Source organism: Hylobates moloch, unplaced genomic scaffold (assembly GCF_009828535.3).
Source record: "Hylobates moloch isolate HMO894 unplaced genomic scaffold, HMol_V3 SCAFFOLD_5, whole genome shotgun sequence".
NCBI classification, from domain to species: Eukaryota; Metazoa; Chordata; class Mammalia; order Primates; family Hylobatidae; genus Hylobates; species Hylobates moloch.
This window is the reverse complement of record NW_026652280.1, coordinates 142,266,149-142,290,394: the sequence shown is the minus strand read 5'-3', so window position 1 is coordinate 142,290,394 and position 24,246 is coordinate 142,266,149. Positions and strand designations below refer to the sequence as shown.

Here is a 24,246-nt window from a genome sequence, read left to right as displayed (position 1 = left end):
GTGAATATTTGTGTTTCTGTAAGCTTTTTCAAAGGCAATGATGAAATATATGGAGATGCCTTTTTTCTGTAACTCTCCAAATATACCCTGCTATGAGTGACTGGGAGTTCTATTTTCTCTTTCTGTGTGAAGTGGGTAGTGGTTTTTTAGATTGCCCTGACTTTTGGTAGGACGAAGCATTTCCAAAATAAGCACTATACAAAAACTTTTTTCTTGCTCCTTAGAAGTCATTTATTTCACTGTGTGGAATTGTCAAATGTCAAACCATGACTGCGTGACTTGATATAATACATTAAAGGTAATCAAAATAGTTGCTGTCCCTCCCTTTTAGTGCCATCCTTTGTACCCTATTGATGGCAGGCTTAGCTACATGACTTGCTGTGACCAGAAATAGAGTGGAAGTGATGATGCCAACTTTCGGCAGAAGTTTTATGAGCCCTCATATGATCTTACAATTTCACAGTTGCAGCAATGGCTATGGACAGGCTTCCTTTTCAGCCTGACTCCAAGAGAATGAGATATGGTCCAGAATTTTACTCAATTTGAAGCTAACATGGAATGAGAGTAAGAAAGAAATCTTTGTTTCTTTCTTGTTAGGCCACAAAGATTTTGGAATTGTTTGTAACTCCAGTATATCTAGCAAAAACAGACTGATGGAATTGGGGCTTCGATATTTGCCTGCTCCATATTCCACTATGTAGATTATTTATTCACACATTCTCATCTATAATCATTTAAGCATCTTTGGTTGGCTCTCATATGCACCATAATAAAGTCTTAGCACGTATCTTCAAAATTCAAAGGAGGAACATTGATTCTCCGAAGTCTCAGGTTTGAAGGGGACCTTAATGTCATTTGCCCAGTTCCCTATATAGCACTTGCATATTCTACAAGATTTCCATGACGAACTTCTGCTTAAACAACTCTGGTAGTGAGAAGCTCACTCCTTTCCCAGGAAAAGTCATATCATTTGAGGCAGCTTGACTTGTTAGAAAACTCATCCTTACATTTAGCCCAGAGGCAAGCAGACAAAGGGAGGGGGGAGAGAAGCATATGGCCATTGCTGGATATGGATAAGAATATTTGTATGATGCCACAAAACCACTTTAATGGCTTTTGCCAGCATTAAATGATCATTTCATAATCTCAACCATTCTTAGGACTTCTCACCTTTTACTTCTCTTTCTAAAGAGAGAAATTTGTTTTTCCCTTAATTTCATATAGTCAGTTCTAACTCTATGGCCATATGCTTCTCTCTCCTCTCCCTTTGTTTGCTCGCCTCTGGGATAATCATTTCTGGAGCATTTGAATATTCGTCATACGTCATGATTTAAATTCCTCATCATCATAATGGTTGCTTTCATCCAAAAGCACTTGCAGTTAGCATCGTCCCTCTTAATGTGTGTATTCAGGACCAATCAGAGTAATAGAAGTATGCTTTGATACCTGGTGGAGCGTATAGACAGCCTATCATTTCCCTTTTTCTGGACTCTATATTTTTGTTAATTCAAACTAAAACCATATCAACTTCTTTGACAATTACATCACATTATGGGAGAGAGGGTTTTATCCTAAAGTAAAATTTAAATTTTAGAAAGGGAAATAGAAACAGAAAACAGAGTTGTAAATATTAATAAGACTATAATACTGGATATGGATGAGAATATTTGCATTATGCCATAAAACCACTTCAATGGCTTTTGCTAACATTAAATGATCATTTCATAATCTCAACTATTCTTAGGACTTCTCACTTTTTACTTATTTTTCTAAATAAACTTCAACAACATATTCTCCTTAGAGAGGTATACACCTCCTTGTATTCTAACTAAAACACATCTACTTTCTATGGTATTTCCTAATTTCCCTACATAATTACTTTTTTCTTTTTTTGTTTTCCTATAGCACTTTTAGATACATCTATTAAACCCACTTACCACACTGCATCATAGTTATTTACTTATATATACATATATATACATATATACATATATATATACATATATACATATATACATATATATACATATATATATATCACCATTAAGGATAGTGTCAAATTTAAAATTTTATTCCCTGCACTTAAAATAAGATATAGCTAACACTTTTTGAGTTCTTACTACATGCCACTCTACTAATCACTACATACACCATCTAGTTTAATGGTTATCACAACATATGAACTAGGTACCATTATTGTCCTCATTTTTTCTTTTTATAAGACAGGGTGTCACCCTGTCACCCATGCTGGAGTGCAGTGACATGATCATGGCTCATTGCACCCTCAACCTCCCAGGCTTAATTGATTATTTCACCCTAGCCTCCCAGTAGCTGGGAGTACAGGCTCACAACACCATGCCTAGCTAATTTTTCTATTTCTTATAGAGACAGGATTTTTCTATGTTGCCCAGGCTGGTTTCAAACTCCTGGGCTCTAGCGATTTGCCCACCTTGGCCTCCCAAAGTGCTAGGATTTACAGGCAAGAGACACTGCACCCAGCCTCTGTCTTCATTTTATATATGAGCAAATGGGGCTTACACCTTTCCCAACGTGGCACAGACAATAAGAGGAAGAGTTGGAATTCAAACCTAGATCTCTCAGTCTCCAGTTTGCGCATAGCAAACACTTATAAAGATTTACAGTTTAGGTCAAAACATCGATTTCTTAAAACTCTGAAGTCATGAATATAACAAAAATAGCTTGCTCACTAGTGTTATCCACTGAAGGATAACATTCTTCAGTGGTTATTGCTCTCAAACAAGCTAAGGCCCTACCCCCAACTCCTGTGCATCCCTTGGCAGGGTGCTGGTGGTTCCTGTCCCCTGATTTCCCACTATTGTTGTTGTTGTTGTTGCTGCTGCTGCTGCTGCCAATCTCTGCTCCACCTCTTCGGGGCCTAGATCAGCTGCTTCTGCCTTCAACACTGTCATTGTCCTGTTCCCAATTTTGTTGGTTCCTCCTCTTATAGTATAAGCAAGTCGATCTATTCAACATATTTCTTTTATTTAAGATTCAGTTCTCATATCTGTGATATTTACCTCAAAGTGAGGGGTGTGTGTGTGTGTAAACAGTGCAGGGAGGATGGGGAGTGTCGGGGATGGGAAAGAAAGGAGGAGTAAGGGCACATAAAATAAGTAGGACTACTAGTTACTTCCTTTTTTTTTTTTTTTTGAGACGGAGTCTCGCTCTGTCCCCTAGGCTGGAGTGCAGTGGCATGATCTCGGCTCACTGCAACCTCCGCCTCCCGGGTTCACGCCATTCTCCTGCCTCAGCCTCTCCGAGTAGCTGGGACTACAGGCGCCCGCCACCACGCCCGGCTAATTTTTTGTATTTTTAGTAGAGACGGGGTTTCACCATGGTCTCGATCTCCTGACCTCGTGATCCACCCGCCTCGGCCTCCCAAAGTGCTGGGATTACAAGCGTGAGCCACTGCGCCCGGCCTAGTTACTTCCTTATTACTCAGCTTCTGGAGGAAGGTAAAAAGGCTAGGCAAGCACCCACTCCTGTTCCCCTAATATTTTGTTACAGTAACTTTGAAAAAAATGTGTTTTTAAAATATATGCTAATGAATTCAATTCTTATTTTATGTCTTTCCACATAAATATGCCATGTTCTGATACCAAATGACAAAATATTAAGTGGAATTAAATAGAACTTACCATTTATTATTGGGTTAATAGCTTTATATACACTGAAAGGTAGGAAAAGATGGAGAGGAATATTTTGAATGACTTAAATGGTTAGCATAGCAAATAAGTGGCCATAGCCAAGCAAATTTATTTAGGAACTCCCCAAGGCAAAGGGATTAACCCAAGAGAAAATAGAGCAACAGGCAGGGATTAGAATTGTTGCAGAATGAGTGTTTGTGTCTCCCCCCAAATTAATATGTTGAAACCCCAATCCTTAGTGCTGTTGTGGGGTCTCTAAGGAAATAAGTAAAATTAAATGAGGCCACACAGGTAGGCCCCAGATCCAATAGGATTAGTGTCCTTGTAAGAGACACCAGAGGTCTTATGTGCTTTCTCTAGATACATAGGTAGATAGATGATCGATAGATAGATAGATAGATAGATAGATAGATAGATAGATAGATAGATAGATAGAGATGGATAGATCTGTATCTATCTGAATATCTGAGACATGTCTCAGTTAATTAAGAAAGTTTATTTTGCCAAGGTTGAAGACACGCGCCAGTGACTCAGCCTCAGGAGGTCCCGATGACATGTGCCCAAGGTGGTAGGAGCACAGCTTGGTTTTATACATTTTTGGGAGACATGAGACATCAATAATGTGTAAGATGTACATCGGTTCAGTCGGGAAAGGTGGAACAACTTGAGGCAAATGTAGGACAACTGGAAGTTGGGGAGGAGGCTTCCAGGTCATAGGTAGATAAGAGACAAATGGTGGCATTATTTTGAGTTTCTGATTAGCCTCTCCAAATGAAGCAGCCAGATATGCATTTATCTCAGCGAGCAGAAGGGTGACATTGAATAGAATGGGAGGCACGTTGGCCCTAGGCAGTTCCCGGCTTGACTTTCCCTTTAGCTTAGTGCTTTTGGGGCCCCAAAAGTTATTTTCCTTTCACATTTTATTAAAGGAAAATAATTTTCCATTCACATAAATGTGTGCGTGTGTATATATACATATATATATATTATAGATAGCTAGATAGATAGCCAGATAGATAGATAGATAGATAGCCAGATAGATAGATAGATAGATAGATAGATAGATAGATAGATAGATAGATAGATAGCCAGATAGATAGATGGATAGATAGATGGATAGATAGATAGATAGATAGATAGATAGATAGATAGATAGATAGATGATAGCTAGATAGATAGCTAGCTAGATAGATAGATAGATAGATAGATAGATAGATAGATAGATAGATAATGCTCTCTGTGTGCACATACTGGAGGAAAGACCATGTAAGGACATAGTGAGAAAGTGACAAGGGAAACCTTCTTGCAAGCCAAGAAGAGAACACTTACTAGAAACCAAATTGGTAGATATCCAAGTTCAAGGTTCTGGCTTGAACCTTTATCTTGGACTTCTAGACTCCAGAAATGTGAGAAAATAAATTTCTGTTGCTTTAGCCATGCAGTCTGTGGTATTTTGTTACGGCAGCCCAGCAGACTAATACAAGGACCTAGAGAGTGTCAAGAAGTAGCAGCAAGGACCAAACATGTGCATCCTAAGGCAAGCAATCAGTAACACAAAACTACAGCATCACTGGAAAACTCCAGGGTCAGTAGAGACCACTGGAAAAAAAACAGAAACCTAAAATTTTGGAATAAGACTCCTTATTCCAAAGGGATAGGGAATCAAAGCAATTTACATACAAGGAGTGGGGGCTTAGGTAACCAAAGCAATTTACATACAGGGAGTGGGGGCTTAGGGAACCAAAGCAATTTACATACAGGGAGTGGGGGCTTAGGGAACCAAAGCAATTTACATACAGGGAGTGGCAGCTTAGGGAACCAAGCCCCCTTATTCCAAAGGGATAGGGAACCAAGTCTCTTATTCCAAAGGGATAGGGAAACAAGTCTCCTTGTTCCAAAGAAATAGGGAACCAAAGCAATTTACATACAGGGAGTGGCGGCTTAGGGAGCCAAGCCCCCTTATTCCAAAGGGATAGGGAACAAAGCTTCTTATTCCAAAGGGATAGGGAAACAAGTCTCCTTGTTCCAAAGGGATAGGGAGCCAAAGCAATTTACATACAGGGAGTGGGGCCTTAACTTAATTGTAAACATTTATAGACTACTTTTTACATGCCAGAGACTTAATGTATAGCAGTCTGAAATTTATAGTCACAATACAGACAAGCAGTAAAGTCGTCATTATTTCTATGTAAGTGAAATTAACTTGCTCATCATCTCCCCATTTATGCTCTGCAGAGAAAAGCACGTCCAGTATTATAACACATAGGTTCCCTGCCACGTGAAGTGAGGGCTATTACAGTGGGAAAGGCCAGATGGAAGCCACTAGAACTGTCTCTACCAGGGGAAATAGTAAACCAAAAGCAATACCATATCCCTGGAGGGATTGCAGAGATTAGTGCCATGATCAAGCACTTGAAGGATGCAGGGATGGTGATTCCTCCCACATATTCATTCAACTAACTTATTTGGCCTGTGCAGAAGATAATTGGAACATGGAGAATGACAGTGAATTGTAAGGTTAACCAGATGGTGACTGCAGTTGCAACTGTTGTATTAAGTTGCTGCAAAAGTAATTGTGGCTTTTGCCATTAAAAGTAATGGCAATCAGGAGTGGTGGCTCACACCTGTAATCCCAGCACTTTGGGAGGCTGAGGTGGGCAGATCACCTGCGGTCAGGGGTTGGAGACCAGCCTGGCCAACATAGTGAAACCCCACCTCTACTAAAAATACAAAAAAAAGGTGATGTAATTTTGCTTGGGAATCCATTGAATCTGTAGATAAATTTTAGGAAGAAGTGACATCCTAACAAAATTGAGTCTTCTGATGCATGAACATGGCTAATCACTTCGTTAACTTAGATCTTCCTTAACTTTTTTTTTTTTTTTTTTTTTTTTTTGAGATGGAGTCTCACCCTGTCGCCAGGCTGGAGGGCAATGGCACGATCTCGGCTCACTGCAACCCTCCCCCCTCCAGGGTTCAAGCAATTCTCCTGCCTCAGCCTCCCGAGTAGCTGGGATTACAGGCATGCACCACCACGCCCAAGTAATTTTTGTGTTTTTAGTAGAGATGGGGTTTCACCATGTTGGCTAGGCTGGCCTCAAACTCCTGACCTCAGGTGATCCACCCGCCTTGGCCTCCCAAATTCCTGGGATTACAGGCGTGAGGCCCCACGCCACCATGTTAACGTCTCACAGCAATATTTTATGGTTTTACATTTACAGGTCTTGGACCTCTTTTGTCACATTTATTCCTAAGTATTTAATATACTTGATGCTGCTGTAAGTTGAGCTTTAAAAACTTTAATGCACAAACTAGAACTTTCAGTAAAATGTTAAATAGAAGTAGTGAAAGCAATCACTCTTATCATGTTTCTGACCACAGGAAGAAAGAATTTGATGTTTCAACACTTGTTAGCCTAAGGGTTTAGGTAGATGTCATACATTTGGATGAAGAAGTTCCCTTCTATTCCTAGATGAAAGTTGTTTTAAAATCAGAAATGAAATTGGATTTTATGAAATGATTTTCTGCATCTATTGGGATGATTACGATTTCAATATTTTACTGTTAATATGGTAAATTATATACACTGATTGCTTTTCAAATGTTAAGACAATCTTGCATTTCTGATATAAGCCCCACTTGGCAATGATGTATTATCCCTTTTATACATTATTGGATTTGATGTGTTACCATTTCATTTAGAATTTTTGCATGCATGCTAGTAATTGATATTGGTTTGTAGATTTTTTCTTTTTTTCTTTTTTTTTTTTTTTGTGACAGAGTCTCGCTCTTGTTGCCCAGACTAGAGTCCAATGGCGTGATCTTGGCTCACTGCAACATCCGCCTCCCAGGATCAAGTGATTCTCCTGCCTCAGCCTCCTGAGTAGTTGGGATTACAGGCGCCTGCCACCACACCTGGCTACTTTTTTTTTTTGGATTTTAGTAGAGACAGGGTTTTGCCATTTTGGCCAGGCTGGTCTTGAACTCCTGACCTCAGGTGATCCACCTGCCTTGTCCTCCCAAAGTTTTGGGATTACAGGTGTGAGCCACCGTGCCCAGCCTGTAGATTTCTTTCTTGTAACATCTTTGTCTGGTGTTGGTAACAGAGTAATGCTGGTCCCACAGCGTAAGTTAAGATGTATATCCCCATCTTTAATTTTTGGGAAGACTTTGTGTAGAATTGGCATTATTTTCTTCTTAAATATTTGGTAGAATTCACTAGTGAAGCCATCTGTACTTGGAGTTTGTGCCCCAGTGCTAAGCAAAAATTTGTTAGATATGACAGCAAAATCATGATCCAAAAAAGAAAAAAAATTATAAATTGAATTTCATTAAAATTAAGAACTTCTGTTCTTTGACAGACAGTATTAGTAGAATGAAAGACAAACCACAGATTGAATGAATATATTTGCAAATAACATATCTGATAAAATAACTGTATTCAGAATAAAGAACTCTCAAAATGCAATAATAAAAATAGAGAACCCAATAAAAGTGGGCAAAATGTTTGAATAGCTATTTCACAAAAAAAGATACATGGATGGCAAGTAGGCACAGAAAAAGATGCTCAATATTACTAGTCATTAGCTAAATGTAAATTATTAGCATAATAGAATACTATTACACATTTGTTAGAATATCTAAAATTAAAAATTAAAAGGATTGATTATATTAAAGTGCTGGTGAGAGTGTGGAATAATTGGAACCCTCATTCTGTTGGGAATGTAAAATATTAGAATATCTTAGGAAAACAGCTTGGCAACTTCTTTAAAAATTAAACATATGTGTCTCACATGATCCAGCCATTCTACTCCTAGGATTCACCCAAGTTAAATGAAAGCATAAAATCATACAAAGATTTCTACATGAATATTCACAGTAGCTTTACTGTAATAGCCAAAATTGGAAATATTGTAAATATTGATCAACAGGTGAATGTATACACATAGCCATACAATGAAATACTACTCAACAATAAAAACCAGTGAACTTTTTTTTTTTTTTTTTGAGACAGAGTCTCACTCTGTCGCCCAGGCTGGAGTGCGGTGGCACGATCTCTGCTCACTGCAAGCTCCGCCTCCCAGGTTCACGCCATTCTCCTCCCTCAGACTCCTGAGTAGCTGGGACTACAGGTGCCTGCCACCACACCCGGAGAATTTTTTGTATTTTTAGTAGAGACAGGGTTTCACCATGTTAGCCAGGATTGTCTCGATCTCCTGACCTCGTGATCTGCCCACCTCGGCCTCCCAAAGTGCTGGGATTACAGGCGTGAGCCACCACGCCTGGCCACCAGTGAGCTCTTGATACGTGAAACAACATGGATTAATCTAAAAATAATTATGCAGAGTGAAAGAAGTCATACCAAATAAGATTACACACTGCTTGAGCCCATCATTTAAATTCAATGAAATGCAAACTAAACTATAGTGACAGAAAGCAGGTACATCATTAACTAGGACTTGGTGGGCAAGGAGGGGCATGAGGGAAGGATTACAAAGGAGCAAGAGGAAACTTTTTAAGGTGATGAATATATTCATTATTGTAATTGTACTGATGGCTTTGTGTGTACATAACTTTTAAAAATTATTGCACACTTAAATATGTCATTTATCTTTAATAAAGCTGATAAAATATTGAATACATCAGAAATACTAGAAAGGAAATAAAAAGTCTAACCATGTGTGATGGTTAATTTCAGGTGTCAACTCGACTGGACTGAGGGATGCTTCTGGATGTGTCTGTGAGGGTGTTTCCAGAAGAGATTAACCTGTGAGTCAGTGGACTGACAGAAGAAGACCCACACTCAATGTGGGCAGGCACCATACAATCAGCTGGGGGCCTAGGGATGAGAAAAAAACAGGGGAAAAAAAGAGGTGATTGGTGATTCTCTCTGTCTCTCTCCCTCTTCTCTCTTTCCCTCCATCCCTTTCTCCTCCCCCCACACTCCCTTCCTGGAGCAGGATACTTGTTCTACGTCTGCCTTTGGACATGAGACTCCAAGTTTTTCAGCTTTTGGACTCAGCAACTTGCACCAGAGGTTTCTCAGGGCTCTGGTGCCCGACTGGGAAGCTGGACTGTCAGCTTCCCTGGTTCTGAGGTTCCTGAACATGGACTGAGCCACTACTGGATTCTTTTCACCTTGGTGATACCATGAGCCAATTTCCCTTAGTAAATCCCCTTCCATATATCCTACTGGTTCTGTTTCTCTTAGAGAACACTGATTAATACACCATGAATGCGGAGAAGATAATTGCCACATATATAGGCTAGAAAAAGTTAGGATTTAGCAAATATGCAGAGCCCCTAGGAATCAGTAGGAAAAATGTTAACAACTCAATACAGAAGTGGATAAAAGTAATGGAGAGAAATGCCACATAAGTGGCTCTCAAACATATGAAATTTTATACAAATTTTTCAGCATGCAAATTAAAACCACTTTTCAGATTGGTTAAACTAGATTTTTGGAAACACTGGTTTTACTGGTTATGGCTCTGGAATGAGACAGATCTGGGTTGAAATGAAGTATACATAGTTCTTGATTTCCTAAGGTATAAAAATTTTGGGCAAGTTATATTACCTGTCTCTGATCTTCATTGTGTGAAATGGGAATATAACAGTTCTTTAAATATATTACTTCTTATAATTCACAAAACAGTAAATTGTTGTGTGAATTATGTGAAGTAATATATTTAAAGGGTTTTAGTGCAGAGCCTGGTAGATGAGATAAGCTTTTGTAAATTTTAGTTACAATTACAATTGGTGGTGGTGTTGGTTGTGATTTTGTAGGCCAGAGGTCAGCTGGGGCCATTCAGCTACTTAACTCTACAAAAAGTTGATTCAAATACCAATTACATGGATTTTGTATCCAAAACCTTCCCAATAATTTTATACACACCTCTTATAGGTTTATATTTAATATACAGGTCATACATTTTCTGAGACACTCTGGTTTTCTGAATTCCTGTCTGTCAAGAGTTTTTGGTCTTTGTTCGATAATATCTTATAGCTATTCATTTCTCTGTCATAATTTTAAGTCAAAGGCAAAAATGCCCTTTATACTTTATCATTTCCTTCAGAGTAACCACAAAGATGGGCTGTTGCTTGTAGCAAAACTGTAATTGAAGATTTGGGGGCTACCTTAAGTGATACATAGGAAACAACTCAGAATCACTTGTTAGATCCTTTAACTGCAATAGCTGCTCCCAACTCCTGCAATCTTGCTAATTTTCCCTTTCTATCTCCGTTCTTTCCAGATTACTCCTAATTTTGAATTATCCTTTAATTAAACAGAGCAATTCAGCTCTCTATCCACTCCTACACTTGCATAGTTACTGATAAAACAAATGCCTTTTACTTACCAAGAGTCATTGTTTCTTAGAGAATAAATGTGGTTATAAGTAGCATATAATAAAATGTTTGGAAATAAAGAAGTAAAAATCATCTTAATGTTCTGCAGTGGTTCTGCCATATCCCAAAGAGAGTATTTAAATAGCCACTTCAACTTATAGGTCAGAAAAACTAAGAAATTGTATTTGAGTTCATTCTCTTTAATTAGACCCTGAATAATTATTTAACATAATATTTTAAAAGAAATTAAACTTGAGTTTCCTTCTTTATCCTTTCTGTGTATCCAAATAATCATGAGTTATAGTGGTAAAACCCTCTAACACATCTATCTGAAGTTCAATGAAACACTGGCTTGGGAATCTAGAGCCTTGGTTTCAGTCCTGTTTTTTTCTCAGACAATTTAACAAATCCACTTAACCTAACTCTATTTTATCTGTTTTCAAAATGGAGTGGAGAGCATTCATTTTCTACTGCTGCTGTAACAAATTACTATAAAGTTTGTGGCTTAAAACAACACAAAATTATCTTATAGTTCAGAAGGTTAGAAGCCTAACACAGGTCTCACTGGGCTAAAATCAAGATGTGAGAAGGGTTGTGTTCCTTTCTGGAGACTAGAGGAGAATTGGTTTCCCTGTTCTTTCTACCTCCTAGAGGCTGTCCATATTCCACAATTCTTGGCCCCCTTCCTCCATCTTCAAAGCCGGCAATGGCATTGAGTCCTTCTTACATCTCATCACTCTGACCTCCTCTTCAGCCTCTCTCTTCCACTTTTAAAGACCCTGGTGATTACAGTGGGCCCACAGGGATAGTCCAGGATAATCTCTCTATTTTCACATGAACTAATTAGAAAAAATTTAATTTTCTGTTTTCATGCAAGGTACCATATTCACAAACTGTAGGAATTAGGTCATGGACATCTTTGGGAGAGGCATTGTTCTGCCTATCACATCAGGTTGACAGAATATTTCTAGTATATTTAATCCAAAATGTCTATGACTTTATAATAAAATTCACCACATTTTTTTAGGGGGAAAGGGATACTCCAAACAGCTCTACTGAGAAGAAATATTTGTCTTTACTAACACTGTTAAATAAATCCTCTGTAGTGGACATGGTTGTGTGTGTTTTTTGTTTATGTTTATGTTTTTTTTCCCCTAAGTGTTCAACTTCTATTCCATCTTCTTTGGTAATTGAAAATTTCTGCTCTACCACTGATGAGTCTCACGGGACTGCTAATCATTTGCCTTGCTCTGGGTAAGAAGCAGAAATGTAAACCAAGGTAGGCCAATTGAACTGTTTCCTTAGAAAGTGAATTGTGGGAAAAGGAACAAAACTGAATAGGCTTTGTTTTTGTTTGCATTCCATTGGCTACATTAGGGGAAAATGTCAGGCAGCAATTGCTATTTCAACTCTTTGGAGCTGCCTAGTTCCTGAGTGTGCCAAGCCTGGTTCTTTAGCTTTTGCATTCCCTCCTATATGCAGCTATATATTCGTCCAATAAATTTGTTTTGCTTATATTAGTTAGAGTCCATTTCTAGCATGCAGTCAACCAAATTAATATTCCTCTTTCTTTCTTGACTTTTATGACTGTGTTTCCTTGTTCTCTCCGAACTTGTCTGACCACTACAGGCTCCTACTATACCAGACTCCGTTTCTTCTCTGTTCTATAGCTATCTATTCTTAGCCGCCTTTTTTCTCTATATTTTCTATTTCATTCATAGTTGTGGCTTTGACTCTCATCTTTACACTAAATTCACAACTCATATATCTTTATAAATTTATTTTTTATTTCAATAGGTTTGCAGGGAGCAGGTGGTGTTTGGTTGCATGAATAAGTTCTTTAGTAGTGATTTCTGAGATTTCGGTGCATCCTCACCCGAGCAGTGTACACTGTATGAAATGTGTAGTGTTTTATTTTTTGTTTTTTGATTTTTTGGTTTTTTGTTGTTTTTTTTTTGAGACGGAGTCTTGCTCTGTCACCAGGCTGGAATGCTGTGGCGTGAACTTGGCTCACTGCAACCTCTGACTCCCTGGTTCAAGCTATTCTCCTGCCTCAGCTTCCTGAGTAGCTGGGATTACAGGCACATGCCACCATGCCCAGCTAATTTTTGTATTTTTAGTAGAGATGGAATTTCACTGTGTTGGCCAGGATGGTCTTGATGTCCTGACCTTGTGATCTGCCCGCTTTGGCCTTCCAAAGTGCTGGGATGACAGGCATGAGCCACCGAGCCAGGCCCCCAGTGTGTAGTCTTTTATCCCTCACCCCCTCCCATCCTTTCCCCCTACTCCCCAAAGTCCAATGTATCATTTGTATGCATCTGTGTCCTCATGGCTTAGCTCCCACTTATGAGTGAGAACAAATGATGTTTGGTTTTCTATTCCTGAGTTACTTCACTTCGAATAATAGTCTCCAATTCCATCCAGGTTGCCGCAAATGCCATTATTTCATTCCTTTTTATGGCTGAGTAGTATTTCATGGTATATATATCCCACATTTTCTTTATCCACTTGTTGATTGATGCGCATCTGGGATGATTCCATATTTTTGCAATTGTAAATTGTGCTGCTATAAACATGCAAGTGCAAGTATCTTTTTCATATAATGACTTCTTCTCCTCTGGGTAGATACCTAGAAGTGGAATTGCTGGATCAAACAGTAGATCTACTTTTAGTTCTTGAAGGAATCTCCACCCTGTTTTCCGTAGTGGTTGTTTTAGTTTACATTCCCACCAATAGTGTAAAAGTGTTCCCTTTTCACCATATCCATGCCAACATCTATTTTTTTTTTATTTTTTGATTATGGCCATTCTTGCAGGAGGGGTAAGGTGGTATTGCATTGTAGTTTTGATTTGCATTTCCCTGATAATTAGTGATGTTGAGCATTTTTACATATGCTTGTTGGCCATTTGTATATATTCTTTTGAGAATTGTCTATTCACGTCCTTTGCCCACTTTTTGATGGGGTTGTTTTTTCTTGATGATTTGTTAGAGTTCTTCATAGATTCTGGGTATTAGTCCTTTGTTGGATGTATAGATTGTGAAGACTTTTTCCTACACTGTGGGTTGTCTGTTAACTATGCTGATTATTTCTTTTGCTGAGCCAACTGAATTATACAACCCCTTTTAAAAAAATCTTTTTTACTAACATTATGACTTACATAGAACATTTACAACATGCTTAGACTTTCTGTTTTGACCTAAATATCCCTTTTTCTTGAACAACCCATTTTATTGTAGTACAAAAATTTACCAAACAGGATTCTTTCTAGTATAAATTACTTTCCTTTTTATCTTTTCTATCAAAAGTACCTCTTTATATTTTTAACCTTTTTACATTTCTTATTTTTTGGTTCCTTTTATCTTGTTTTATAAATAACCCTTAAATAAGCTTTCAGTTAGACAAATCTATTTACCTTTTAATAAGAACATTAAAATTTTTTTCCTATAATTTTTAATTGGAAATTACCCAGATACTTAATATTTATTAATAACATTAGATTCTAAATTATACAATATGTTTGTTTACAGGCATTTATTCCATTACATTTACCTGATTGATTTATTAAATAATTTACCTAGATTATTTACAAAAACTGTGATAGTCATTCTTTATTTCCCTGTTAACTATTTTTACAGCTGTGAATTTTAGGTGTTTACTTAAGTAAGAAACTTAAGGTTAAATATAAGGGTATTTTTACCAATAACTTGAGATTTAGCTGTTTTCATTAAACCAAGAATATTCCATGTCTTACTTGTCAAAAATTATACAAGCAAAGATCATTTTGTCTTGAGCTGGGTTTATAGTTTTATAACCCTTATGGCTTATGGTATTCTGTAGGAGTAAGCACAAAACCAGTTGATCAAAAATGCTAACAATTTTTAAGACATCTCTAATATTATTTTACCAATAATTTTAAAGCCAGATTATTTTATTAAAATTTTTACTTAAATCACATTAACTTGAAAAAGCATTTGACTAGTCTTCTTTTGATTATCCGATTTAAGTGCTTTTATATTTTAGCCAATTAGCTAGAGCTGTTTTATTTATTTTTAGTACTGAAACACTGTGTACACAACACATAAATACATAGACATATTTGTGCATACCAGTAGAAATAAATCTTATAGATTTAGCTATGAGATAAATACAAATTCCCTGGGTTGCAAAAAAAAAAAAAAAAAAAAAAAAAAAAACACCTGTTAGATCTAAACAGTGGTTTTTCTCTCAGTGGAAAAGTAACAGCAGATTTAAAGTAGGAAAAATGAAAACAGAAAAAAAAAAGAGAACTTAGGAACTCTGTCGTTTGCAGGTCGACCTTAAGGCTCTTTTTCCTTAATGTAAATGTGCACAAAGACCATATTACTTCCATTTTACACAAACTCTGGCAAGTAGAGGCACCAGTGCTTGAAGATGGGCTATTCTCCTTGTTTTCTCCTCATGCTTAGATTATTTGTTTCCCATACTTTATTTATTTTTTTTTTTAAGGAGGAATTGAGCTGTGGCCTAGGGCTTTTGTGGAGTGGATTGAAGTGTTTGCTGCTTGCGGGCAGGACTCTACAGTGAGTCACCACTGAGTCGTTGCCACTGTCTTATGTGTCTCAGTTTTTCTCTCCGGAGATCTAAGCCCCTCCAGATGGGCTCAAAGTATGAAGTGACCAGCTCCTATATGTGCTTCCTGGGCAAGCTTTTTTAAAACCAATTTTGTTGGGGGTTCCCTGTAGGGCTGCCACACCCCAGACACTCCCATGAGGCCCCTGGCCACCCAGAGGTGCCTTTCAGGTGGGAGGAGCAAATACCCTTTGTCTTTGGAGCTGAAGAAACACAGTCTCTCATTTACCTATGGAAACAACAATTCAGTTCCTTACTCAAATGTGCACCAACAAGCCAAATTGAGATTAATTTTTGGAGAAAAGCAATGAAGAAGACCCTTTGAATGCTAGAATTAAATTAGGATCTGAACTAGAATTAGGATCCTTAAACAACAACTTCCTAGGAGAAAAAAAACCAGCTCAGAATAAATCAAGGACCCTCAACCAAAGGGAGGGGCAGGGCTCAGGAGGACACATGGGCTCCACCAGAGGAGAAGCTCAAAGTCAGGGAGGCCTCAATGGGCCCCTGCTGATACTTTAGCACTGAGTTTGGGCAACTCCTGTGGGGTCCTGAGTCTTCTCTGAGGCCCAATATGTTTGGGTGCCAAAATATTAATGAAAATAGTCAAACTGTAAAATATTTTGAAGAGATTTATTCTGAGCCAAATATGAGTGACCATGGCCCATGACACAGCCCTCAGGAGGCTCTGAGAACATATGACCCACAACTCATGTATTGATCTAACTTTATATTTTCCCGCTGTTCATCATCCCTGTATAGAAGTCCCACTACCAACTCAAACTCAGTATGACCCAAGTTACACGTCTCTCACTAATTTAAAAACCAGTTTTGTTCCCCTTTATTCCTGATCTCATTATCCACTCACTCAGGATAGAAAATTGATTGAGAGCTCTAAGTTTTTATTTTCACTATATTGGGCATCTGCTGTTTTTGTCTACTCCATAGGATGGTTTCTTCTAGAAAATTATACTTATTTCATGTCAACCATGGGGTCCTCTCTTCATAGGAATGTGAATGTTACCCATACAGAACCAATATGTTTAATATACAGGTTGGATCCCTAATCCAAAAATCAAAAATGCTCCAAAAGCCAAACTTTTTGAGCAACGACATGATGCCATGAGTGGAAAATCCCATACCTGACCTCATGTGACAGGTTGAAGTCAAAATGCAGTTAAAAACTTTGTTTCATGCACAAAATGATTTAAAATATTGTGTAAAATTACCTTCAGGATGTGTATAAGGAATACATGAAATGTAAATGAATTTTCTGTTTGCACTTGGATCCCATCCTCAAGATGTCTCATTATGTATACGCAAATAATCCAGAATCTAAAATCTGAAAACATTTTGGTCTTAAGCATTTTGGATAAGGGATATTCCCCTAACTTTATACTATACCAATGCTGGGAAAGAAAAGGCATTATTGTTTAGATTGTTAAGCTGGGAGGATGTAAACTTGTCATATGGAGACAGCCTGTTTGGCAGAATACAGTCAAATATATGAACAGAATAAGGATTAATATGTAGAGATATCCATCCTTGGATTTATCTAATCCTAAAACCATGTCCAACCTAAATTTTCTAGTTCTGTGACCTAGTAAGTTCTGCTTATTTTTTCTTATGCTAGTTTGAATTGGGCTTCTATCACTTGTATTATGCTAAAGAGTCTTAACACTTACCAAATTCTATAGATCTTAACATTCAAGTATCTGACTTGCATCCTTTCTTTTTTCTTCCACTGCTGATATACTATTGAATGACTTCCTGTCATTCTTCTACTACAATAGTCATCTCGATGCCAATCTATTGTTTCTCCAACACATCCATCACATTAGTATTAAAGTTACCTTATTAATAAAATGTGGGATTATATTACTTCTATCTTTAAATATCTTCAAGTTCTCCATTGCATAATAAACAAAGCCTGTATTTCTTAAGTGGCATTTAAGGTTTCCCCAAATAAATACAATCTGATCTGAACCTACTATTTATTCATTTGTTCACTCATTCAGCAAATATTTATTGAGTACCTACTATATACGAGGCATAATGCTGGATATAGTAGATACAGTGATGACAAAATCAAAATTCCTCCATATATAGCTTACATTCCAGTGGGAAAGTTGTAACTCTTACTACATCTTTCCATAACATCTGGTCTAGTATGACCTGGGGATAATTTTCATGGAAGCCTCTGCTCAAGCTGTTCTTAGTTCTCAATGACCTTCCCCATCTGTTAAACATCAAAATTCAATGCTAAATTATCTATGATTTAATGGTACTTACTTTTATGTTTCCTGAGTAATTGTTTACATTTATGCTATAGTACAAATTTATCTTATATAATTACTGATTTATTTATTCATCTTGCCTTACACAAAAACTTCTTGAGGACAGGGAACTGATTTTGTTCATTTTTGTCTCTTTCATAATACTTTGCGTATAATACAAACTCATTATTATTCTATTTGTTGTAATCAAATTTGTTGAATGATTGTTGTTGAAACATACACATGAGAAAATAGAATGTTATTGAGGACTGGGGGACAGAGTTATAGTTACTGAGTGCCTATCATATAACAAAAGTTATCCTAGGTGTTTTTCATAGACTATGTGATTTAATACATATAACTTTACACTACAGGAAACTAAGTCAAGGGAAATGAAATAATTTAGATATTTCGCAGATATTTCAACGTAGATAGTGGCCAAACCAGAACATGAACCCAGATATTTCTCACTAAAATGCTCAAAGCTTTTCTACCTCACTACATAACATTCTATTTTGTCACTATCAATCATATAAATGTATTAATAATTTAAATTTTGTGGACCAGATTCTCCCCTTTTCACCTTGATCAAAGATAATCTGATTATAAAGGCTGAGATTCTGTGAAAGCTTTTGTGCCATGTTTGATTTCAAAAATCAGTAAATATTTTGTAAATTTGGGTGTTATTTTTGTCTTACAGGTCATGTCAAAAAATGCATAACACAACACTGAAATAACAGAGATTTAGGCATAGTTTTTATAAATATACTAGTACAATTAGAATACCCCAAAGAAACATAAACTTTTCTGAAAGAGAGAATTTCATATTGAGAAAAAAAGTTGGTTTTGTGGCTCCTCACCCTGGCATAATATATATATATATTTTATTTATTTATTTATTTATTTTTTCCTTAAAGCTTTCAGTTTGTATCCCAGTCCCTCTGTGAAAGAGAGAAGCTATAATTCCACTTTGGCACTAGGTCATTTTTGTTAATATTCTGGTTACTCAACCAGCATCAATTGTTTTAGTTTCCCTATCTGTAAAGGAATATCCAAAAAGATGAATACTGAAACTCAGATAAAAAAAATTCATCATTGAACAAAAGGATTAGAATTATGCCCAACAAGAAAACTTTGTACTGTATTAGAATGATTTAAAACAATTATCATATTTGTAATTTATTGGCCATAAAATTACTTCCTCATTTTGGAAATACTACTTTGCCCTTTGCCTGGTATTTAATGTGGTATCTTTTGGTTTGGTATATACCATACAATAATAAAATATTAGACAACGTGGATGATTATCATTCAAAAAAATTGTAATTCTATGATGATTAAATAAATTCTCACTTGCATTTATTTCATGTAAAATATAATATAAAAACAAAATTAGCTTACCCCTGCTTTGGTTTAAGGAAGGTTATACTTTACAAGTATAGTTTGCTAAATAGTTATTAATGAGTTAACATCTACAATCATGTATTTGTGATTACATACAAGTTGTTTTTCATCATTGGTCACTCTAAGAAAAACAAGTACTTCCGACATACTTTGTTTGAGGGTGTTTTACTTTAAAAGGACTTGGAAATCAAGTTGGCAATATAAGTAGAAACTACAAAATAAATTTGAATAAAAATTTACTAACTTTCTCCCCTTTTCTCACTCCTGAGTAAAGAGGTGGCTCTAGAAAGAAGAGTGCCAAGGTTCTTTGTTAATAAACCTTAGTTTTCTCATCTGCAGAATACAGATTTAAAAACCTCATCTTAATGAGGATTAGATTGTTTGTTTCAGAGTGACAGCATATAATCTAGAACTCTGCCTCTTACCACTTGAGTGACCTTGGCCAACTTACTTCACTTCTTTGAACCTTTGTTCTACTCATTTGTAAAAAGGGGCTAACATAGTTATCTGGCTTATGTAGGTTTACACCTACCACTGGTATAATTTTCCCTTTTACACAGTGCTGCATGTTCTCAGATTAGCAAAAATATTATATGGAAGGGGACTCAGTCTTTTCTCCGAATGAGTCCCCTCTTACTGCATCTGCTTTCCTAAGGAAACAAAATTACATAGTTCCATCTCTGTCTTTGTCTAGGGTACAGTAGTCATTCGTGGCAAAGGATAGAAACTGCCCCATGAAACCTCCAATTATCATGAATAACTGGACAGTTGAAATTCCTGCCCCCTCCAGAATGTTAAAAAACCAGTTCATAAAACATAGTCTTTTAGATGCTACATAAACAACGAATTCCTATAGAAAACTCTTCTAATAATGAAAAACAACTTGTTTGTAATTACAAATAAATGATTGTGCATGTTAACTAATTAAAAACTATTTACCAAACTATACTTTTAAAGTATAATCTTCCTTAAACCAGAGCAACAGCAAGCTAATATAAGAAGCTAATATAAGAAAAAAGTGGTATAAAGAAAAAAGAAAAATAGCAAGAAATTTAAATTGCTGATCACTTTTTCTCTATCATTAACAACTTATTTCCTTAACCAATAATAAAGTTAAATTGAGAAAGAAGGGGAGACAATTTGTGAAGCTGAATTTTTTGCTTTACTTATTAATTTTTCAGGCATAGTTATATTGTATCCATTTTTGTAATAGCTCTCAATTGTCTCCTTTGTAAATTAATGATTTACTAAGTAGATGGCTGCCCTCTTACTAGAGACCTAGAATTCAAAATTATGTTAAAGTGCCAAATTATGCACACAACCACTTTTATTATTAAAGTGGATTTATTTAAAAAGGTATACATTTAAAACTCATCCCAATGACAGTAGTATGAATATTCTGATACTAGAAAGATTCCCTCTAGAATACATAATATCAAAAGTTGTCTTTAATTTGGTATATATGTGGTTCAGTGCTATTTATTGAATTTTCTATATATGTATGGCAAAATATTACATCCACAACACAAAACCAAACGTGGAGATGACATTGTTGTGACACTGTTGCATGCTGACACAAAACCTCACAGCATCTAGTCCAAATCCTTGCTTCACTATTTTTATTTTATTTGAATTAATTGAAACCCAGAAAACAATATAATACATTTCCTTGGGACGTACACTCACTATGCATCTATCTCTTCAAGTCAATGGGATTTCAAATGAGAGAAAGCAATTTACCACAACATCCACAAGTTTTTGGTCAATATTATAGACAAAGGATCAGACTTTGGAGCCCAATTGCCAGGGTTCAAATCCTGCTTCCACCAGATAATAGCTGTGTAACCTTGGGTAAGTCACTTCTTTGTGCCTTAATTTGCTCCTAACTAAAATGATGACAGTAAAACCACCTCTCTCATAGGGTTCTTATGAGGAGCAAATGAGTTACTGCTTGTATAGAAGTTGTAATGCAGTATACATTATTAATGGAATTGGCAATAATAGGAAGTTTACTAAGAATCTTTTTATCGCTCCATTTTTTGTCAGTAATGAAAAATTTTTTAAAAGTCTGGGAAATTTCAAGTCAACAGGTTATCATAAAACACCTACTATGCCTGGTGCCTTGGGAACATAGAATAAATTGGTAAGTTACAGTCTATTTTGAATTTGGAATAAATGGAAAACACAGAGCAAAGTTCAATGTAACATGCAACAACAAAAATGTTAGAGTGCCACATAATTTACCTAAGTAAAGCTAACAGCAAAACCAAGTACTCTAAGATTTATATTAGTAAAAACGCAACTAACAATTGGTAATGTATTTTCAGATCTACACAGAAGTTGCTAAATACAATGCTGTACATCAACAGAAGTTCTGCAGAAATAGTAAAATTTTTCTTTATCTCCACCTGGGAAGTCTGAAAACATCACAGGGCTTGTGACTGGAGCCTAATAACCCCGAGGACAACGTGGTGGGCTGAGCAAATACCTCAATGCGCGAGGGAACGAAAGGCTCGAACCACGACCGTGCCTAGGGACCAGGCTTTTCCTGCGGCCGATGCCAGGCAGATGCAGACCCAGAGGCCATCCTTGCGCGCGATCTCCAACCCGACGGTGCGGCTCCTCTCGGACCTGGAGCTGTGGGGAGAAGGCAGCCTTTTAGTGAGGAGCCGCCGCGTGGCGGGACGCACGGAAAACCACCCGAGTCGCTGAACAGTATTCCGCGACTCCACTCCAGGGCACCGGGAACGCCAGGGTGAGGAGGGACTCTGCGTTCTGCAAAGCTAGCGGTTCCCACTCCACCTCCCACTATCTCAGCAATGGGCACCCGAGCGCCAGCCCGGGCGACCGCGGCGGAGGAGGCGGTCCACGCCACCTCAGGCCCCCGCCCCAGAGTCTGCCAGCTGGGGGTCCACCGCCCGCCCCCGGGGTCCCGGGCCTTACGTCACTTCCGGCGCGCGCGCCCGCCTGCAAAGATACAGTCGGGCCAGGGCCTGGCCCGGGCGCGCGGCTGCCCGGGGGCGCGCAGGGAGGGCGGGCCGCGCGAAGGGGGAGTGTCTGCCCGCCGCCGCCACTGCTGCCGCCGCAGCTGCCGCCGCCGCTGCCGCTGCTAAGGAGTTCGCTGGAGCCCTTTCCTCAGACCCGGCCCGGTCTTCGCGCCCGGACTCCTGGCGCCAGCGCTAGGCGCACTCATCGCTCTGACGGGTGCAGAAGCGGGAGTTGTCCCAGACTGTGGAGTGGCGGGCACGGCCCCAGCCCCCCTTCCCTTCCCTGACCCCTTCTTGCCATCGCCCCAGACATGGGGAACGCGGCGACCGCCAAGAAAGGCAGCGAGGTGGAGAGCGGTGAGTTGAAGGCCGGGTCTGGGTATCCGCTGGGCGGGCCGGCGCGGGGCACCGAGCGCCCTCCGGGTCGCAGCTTCTGAGGCCGCGGGCACGGGCCAGGCCTAGCAGCGGCCGCCGAGAGTCGTTCTAGGGGGACCAGCTGCCTTCCTCCTCCATTCCGACCCCCCAGCTCCGCGTTGAGGGCTGAGTGCGAAGGGCCGGATGTGGGGATCCTGGGAAGAGCGTTCCCTGGGATTCCCTTTCTCACTCCAGCGAGGAGGACTTGCACACGTTCTGGAACACTTCCCCAAATATGGTCCGAGGAAAGAAGTCCCTAGGGCCATCCCACCCCTGCTTTCCCCCCTCGCCGACTCTTTGGGAGCTACAGGTAGTGCTGTGGGTAAGGTTGGCTCTTCTCCCTCCATCACTTGGGTCCGACCCAACCTTATCATAAGGCGGGGGCTGCTAGTCTGGCTCTACGCAAGTGAGGCTAATCCTGAGTGGACAACCCTGCCTTAGAGATCCTTCATTTCTTCAGATTAGGAATGGAAAACATAATGAGACCAAACAGCAACTTTATCCATTAGAGAAAAAAGCCAGGCAGGTTTGCCTTTTCTCTAGACATTCAAGGATCTGCTACAATGCCTATAAAACTTAAAGGTCATTCGGAGTTGAAGTGCTTCCAGAACACGGTTAATTTCTTCTGAGAGCTGAAGGTGCGGGTACCACACTTTACATCAAACAGTAAAAAATCATGAAAATGGAATTTCTGTATGGCGATAAGGTGTGTGTGTGTCTGTGTGTTTGTGTGTGCATGTATACACATGCATATATATGTGTGTATATATGTGTCAGTCAGAATGGTTGTGAAATAAAAATTGGTTTGCCTTTGTAAAGTTCGTATATTTTTATAATTCAGAATGGCCAAATAACAGATGGTATTTGTTATATCACCAGGAGTGAATGACATGTTAGCACTTAAAGTGGGCCTGGTGATTTTAGTTTGTGTAAATATTACTTGTAATGTTTTCATGGTTGTAACATAGGAATTAGGCTAATTTTATAACTTTGCATGAAGAAAATAGCTTTTTTCTGTATTAATAAAGTAGAATTCATTTAGAAGGATTTAGTCATTCGTTTTGTTTAACATAAATAGATCAGATTGTGTGGTTTATGTTTCATCAGCAAGGTTTTGGTATTAATTTTCAGGAGCTCCAGAAAAGTTTGATGAGCTATTATAGAAACCAAGAACACACAGTATGTCATACGGAGATTTAAAGAAGCCAATGTAGAGGTAGAATATATGTTATTATTATTACTATTTTTTGAGATGGAGTTTCGTTCTTATCGCCCAGGCTGGAGTGCAGTGGTGCAATCTTGGTTCACTGCAACCTCCGCCTCCCAGGTTCAAGCAATTCTCTCTCCTCAGCCTCCCGAGTAGCTGGGATTACAGGTGCCCACCACCACACCCGGCTAATTTTTGTATTTTTAGCAGAGACGGGGTTTCACCATGTTGGCCAGGCTAGTCTTGAACTCCTGACCTCAGGTAATCAGGTAATCCACCCACCTCGGCCTCCCAAAGTGCTGGGATTACAGGCACGAGCTACTGTGGCTGACCT

General features: G+C 38.4%; 1 protein-coding gene and 1 long non-coding RNA gene across 2 annotated transcripts in view; one reads left to right on the top strand and one right to left on the bottom strand.

Annotated features, from left to right (window-relative positions):
* The window catches only part of LOC116469847 (uncharacterized), a 48,062-nt gene extending 25,839 nt beyond the window's left edge, over window positions 1–22,223 (bottom strand). The window contains exons 1-2 of the long non-coding RNA XR_004370379.2: window positions 21,793–22,223; window positions 9,345–9,507 (exon numbers count right to left, since the gene is read on the bottom strand). This is a non-coding gene — a long non-coding RNA (uncharacterized LOC116469847). The remainder of the gene's footprint in view (window positions 1–9,344; window positions 9,508–21,792) is intronic.
* Window positions 22,224–22,354: 131 nt separating this feature from the next.
* Window positions 22,355–24,246, top strand: part of PRKACB (protein kinase cAMP-activated catalytic subunit beta) — a 157,515-nt gene continuing 155,623 nt past the window's right edge. The window contains exon 1 of the mRNA XM_032155500.2: window positions 22,355–22,648. Within this exon, the coding sequence (XP_032011391.1) occupies window positions 22,603–22,648 (46 nt within the window). The 5' untranslated portion in view covers window positions 22,355–22,602. The remainder of the gene's footprint in view (window positions 22,649–24,246) is intronic.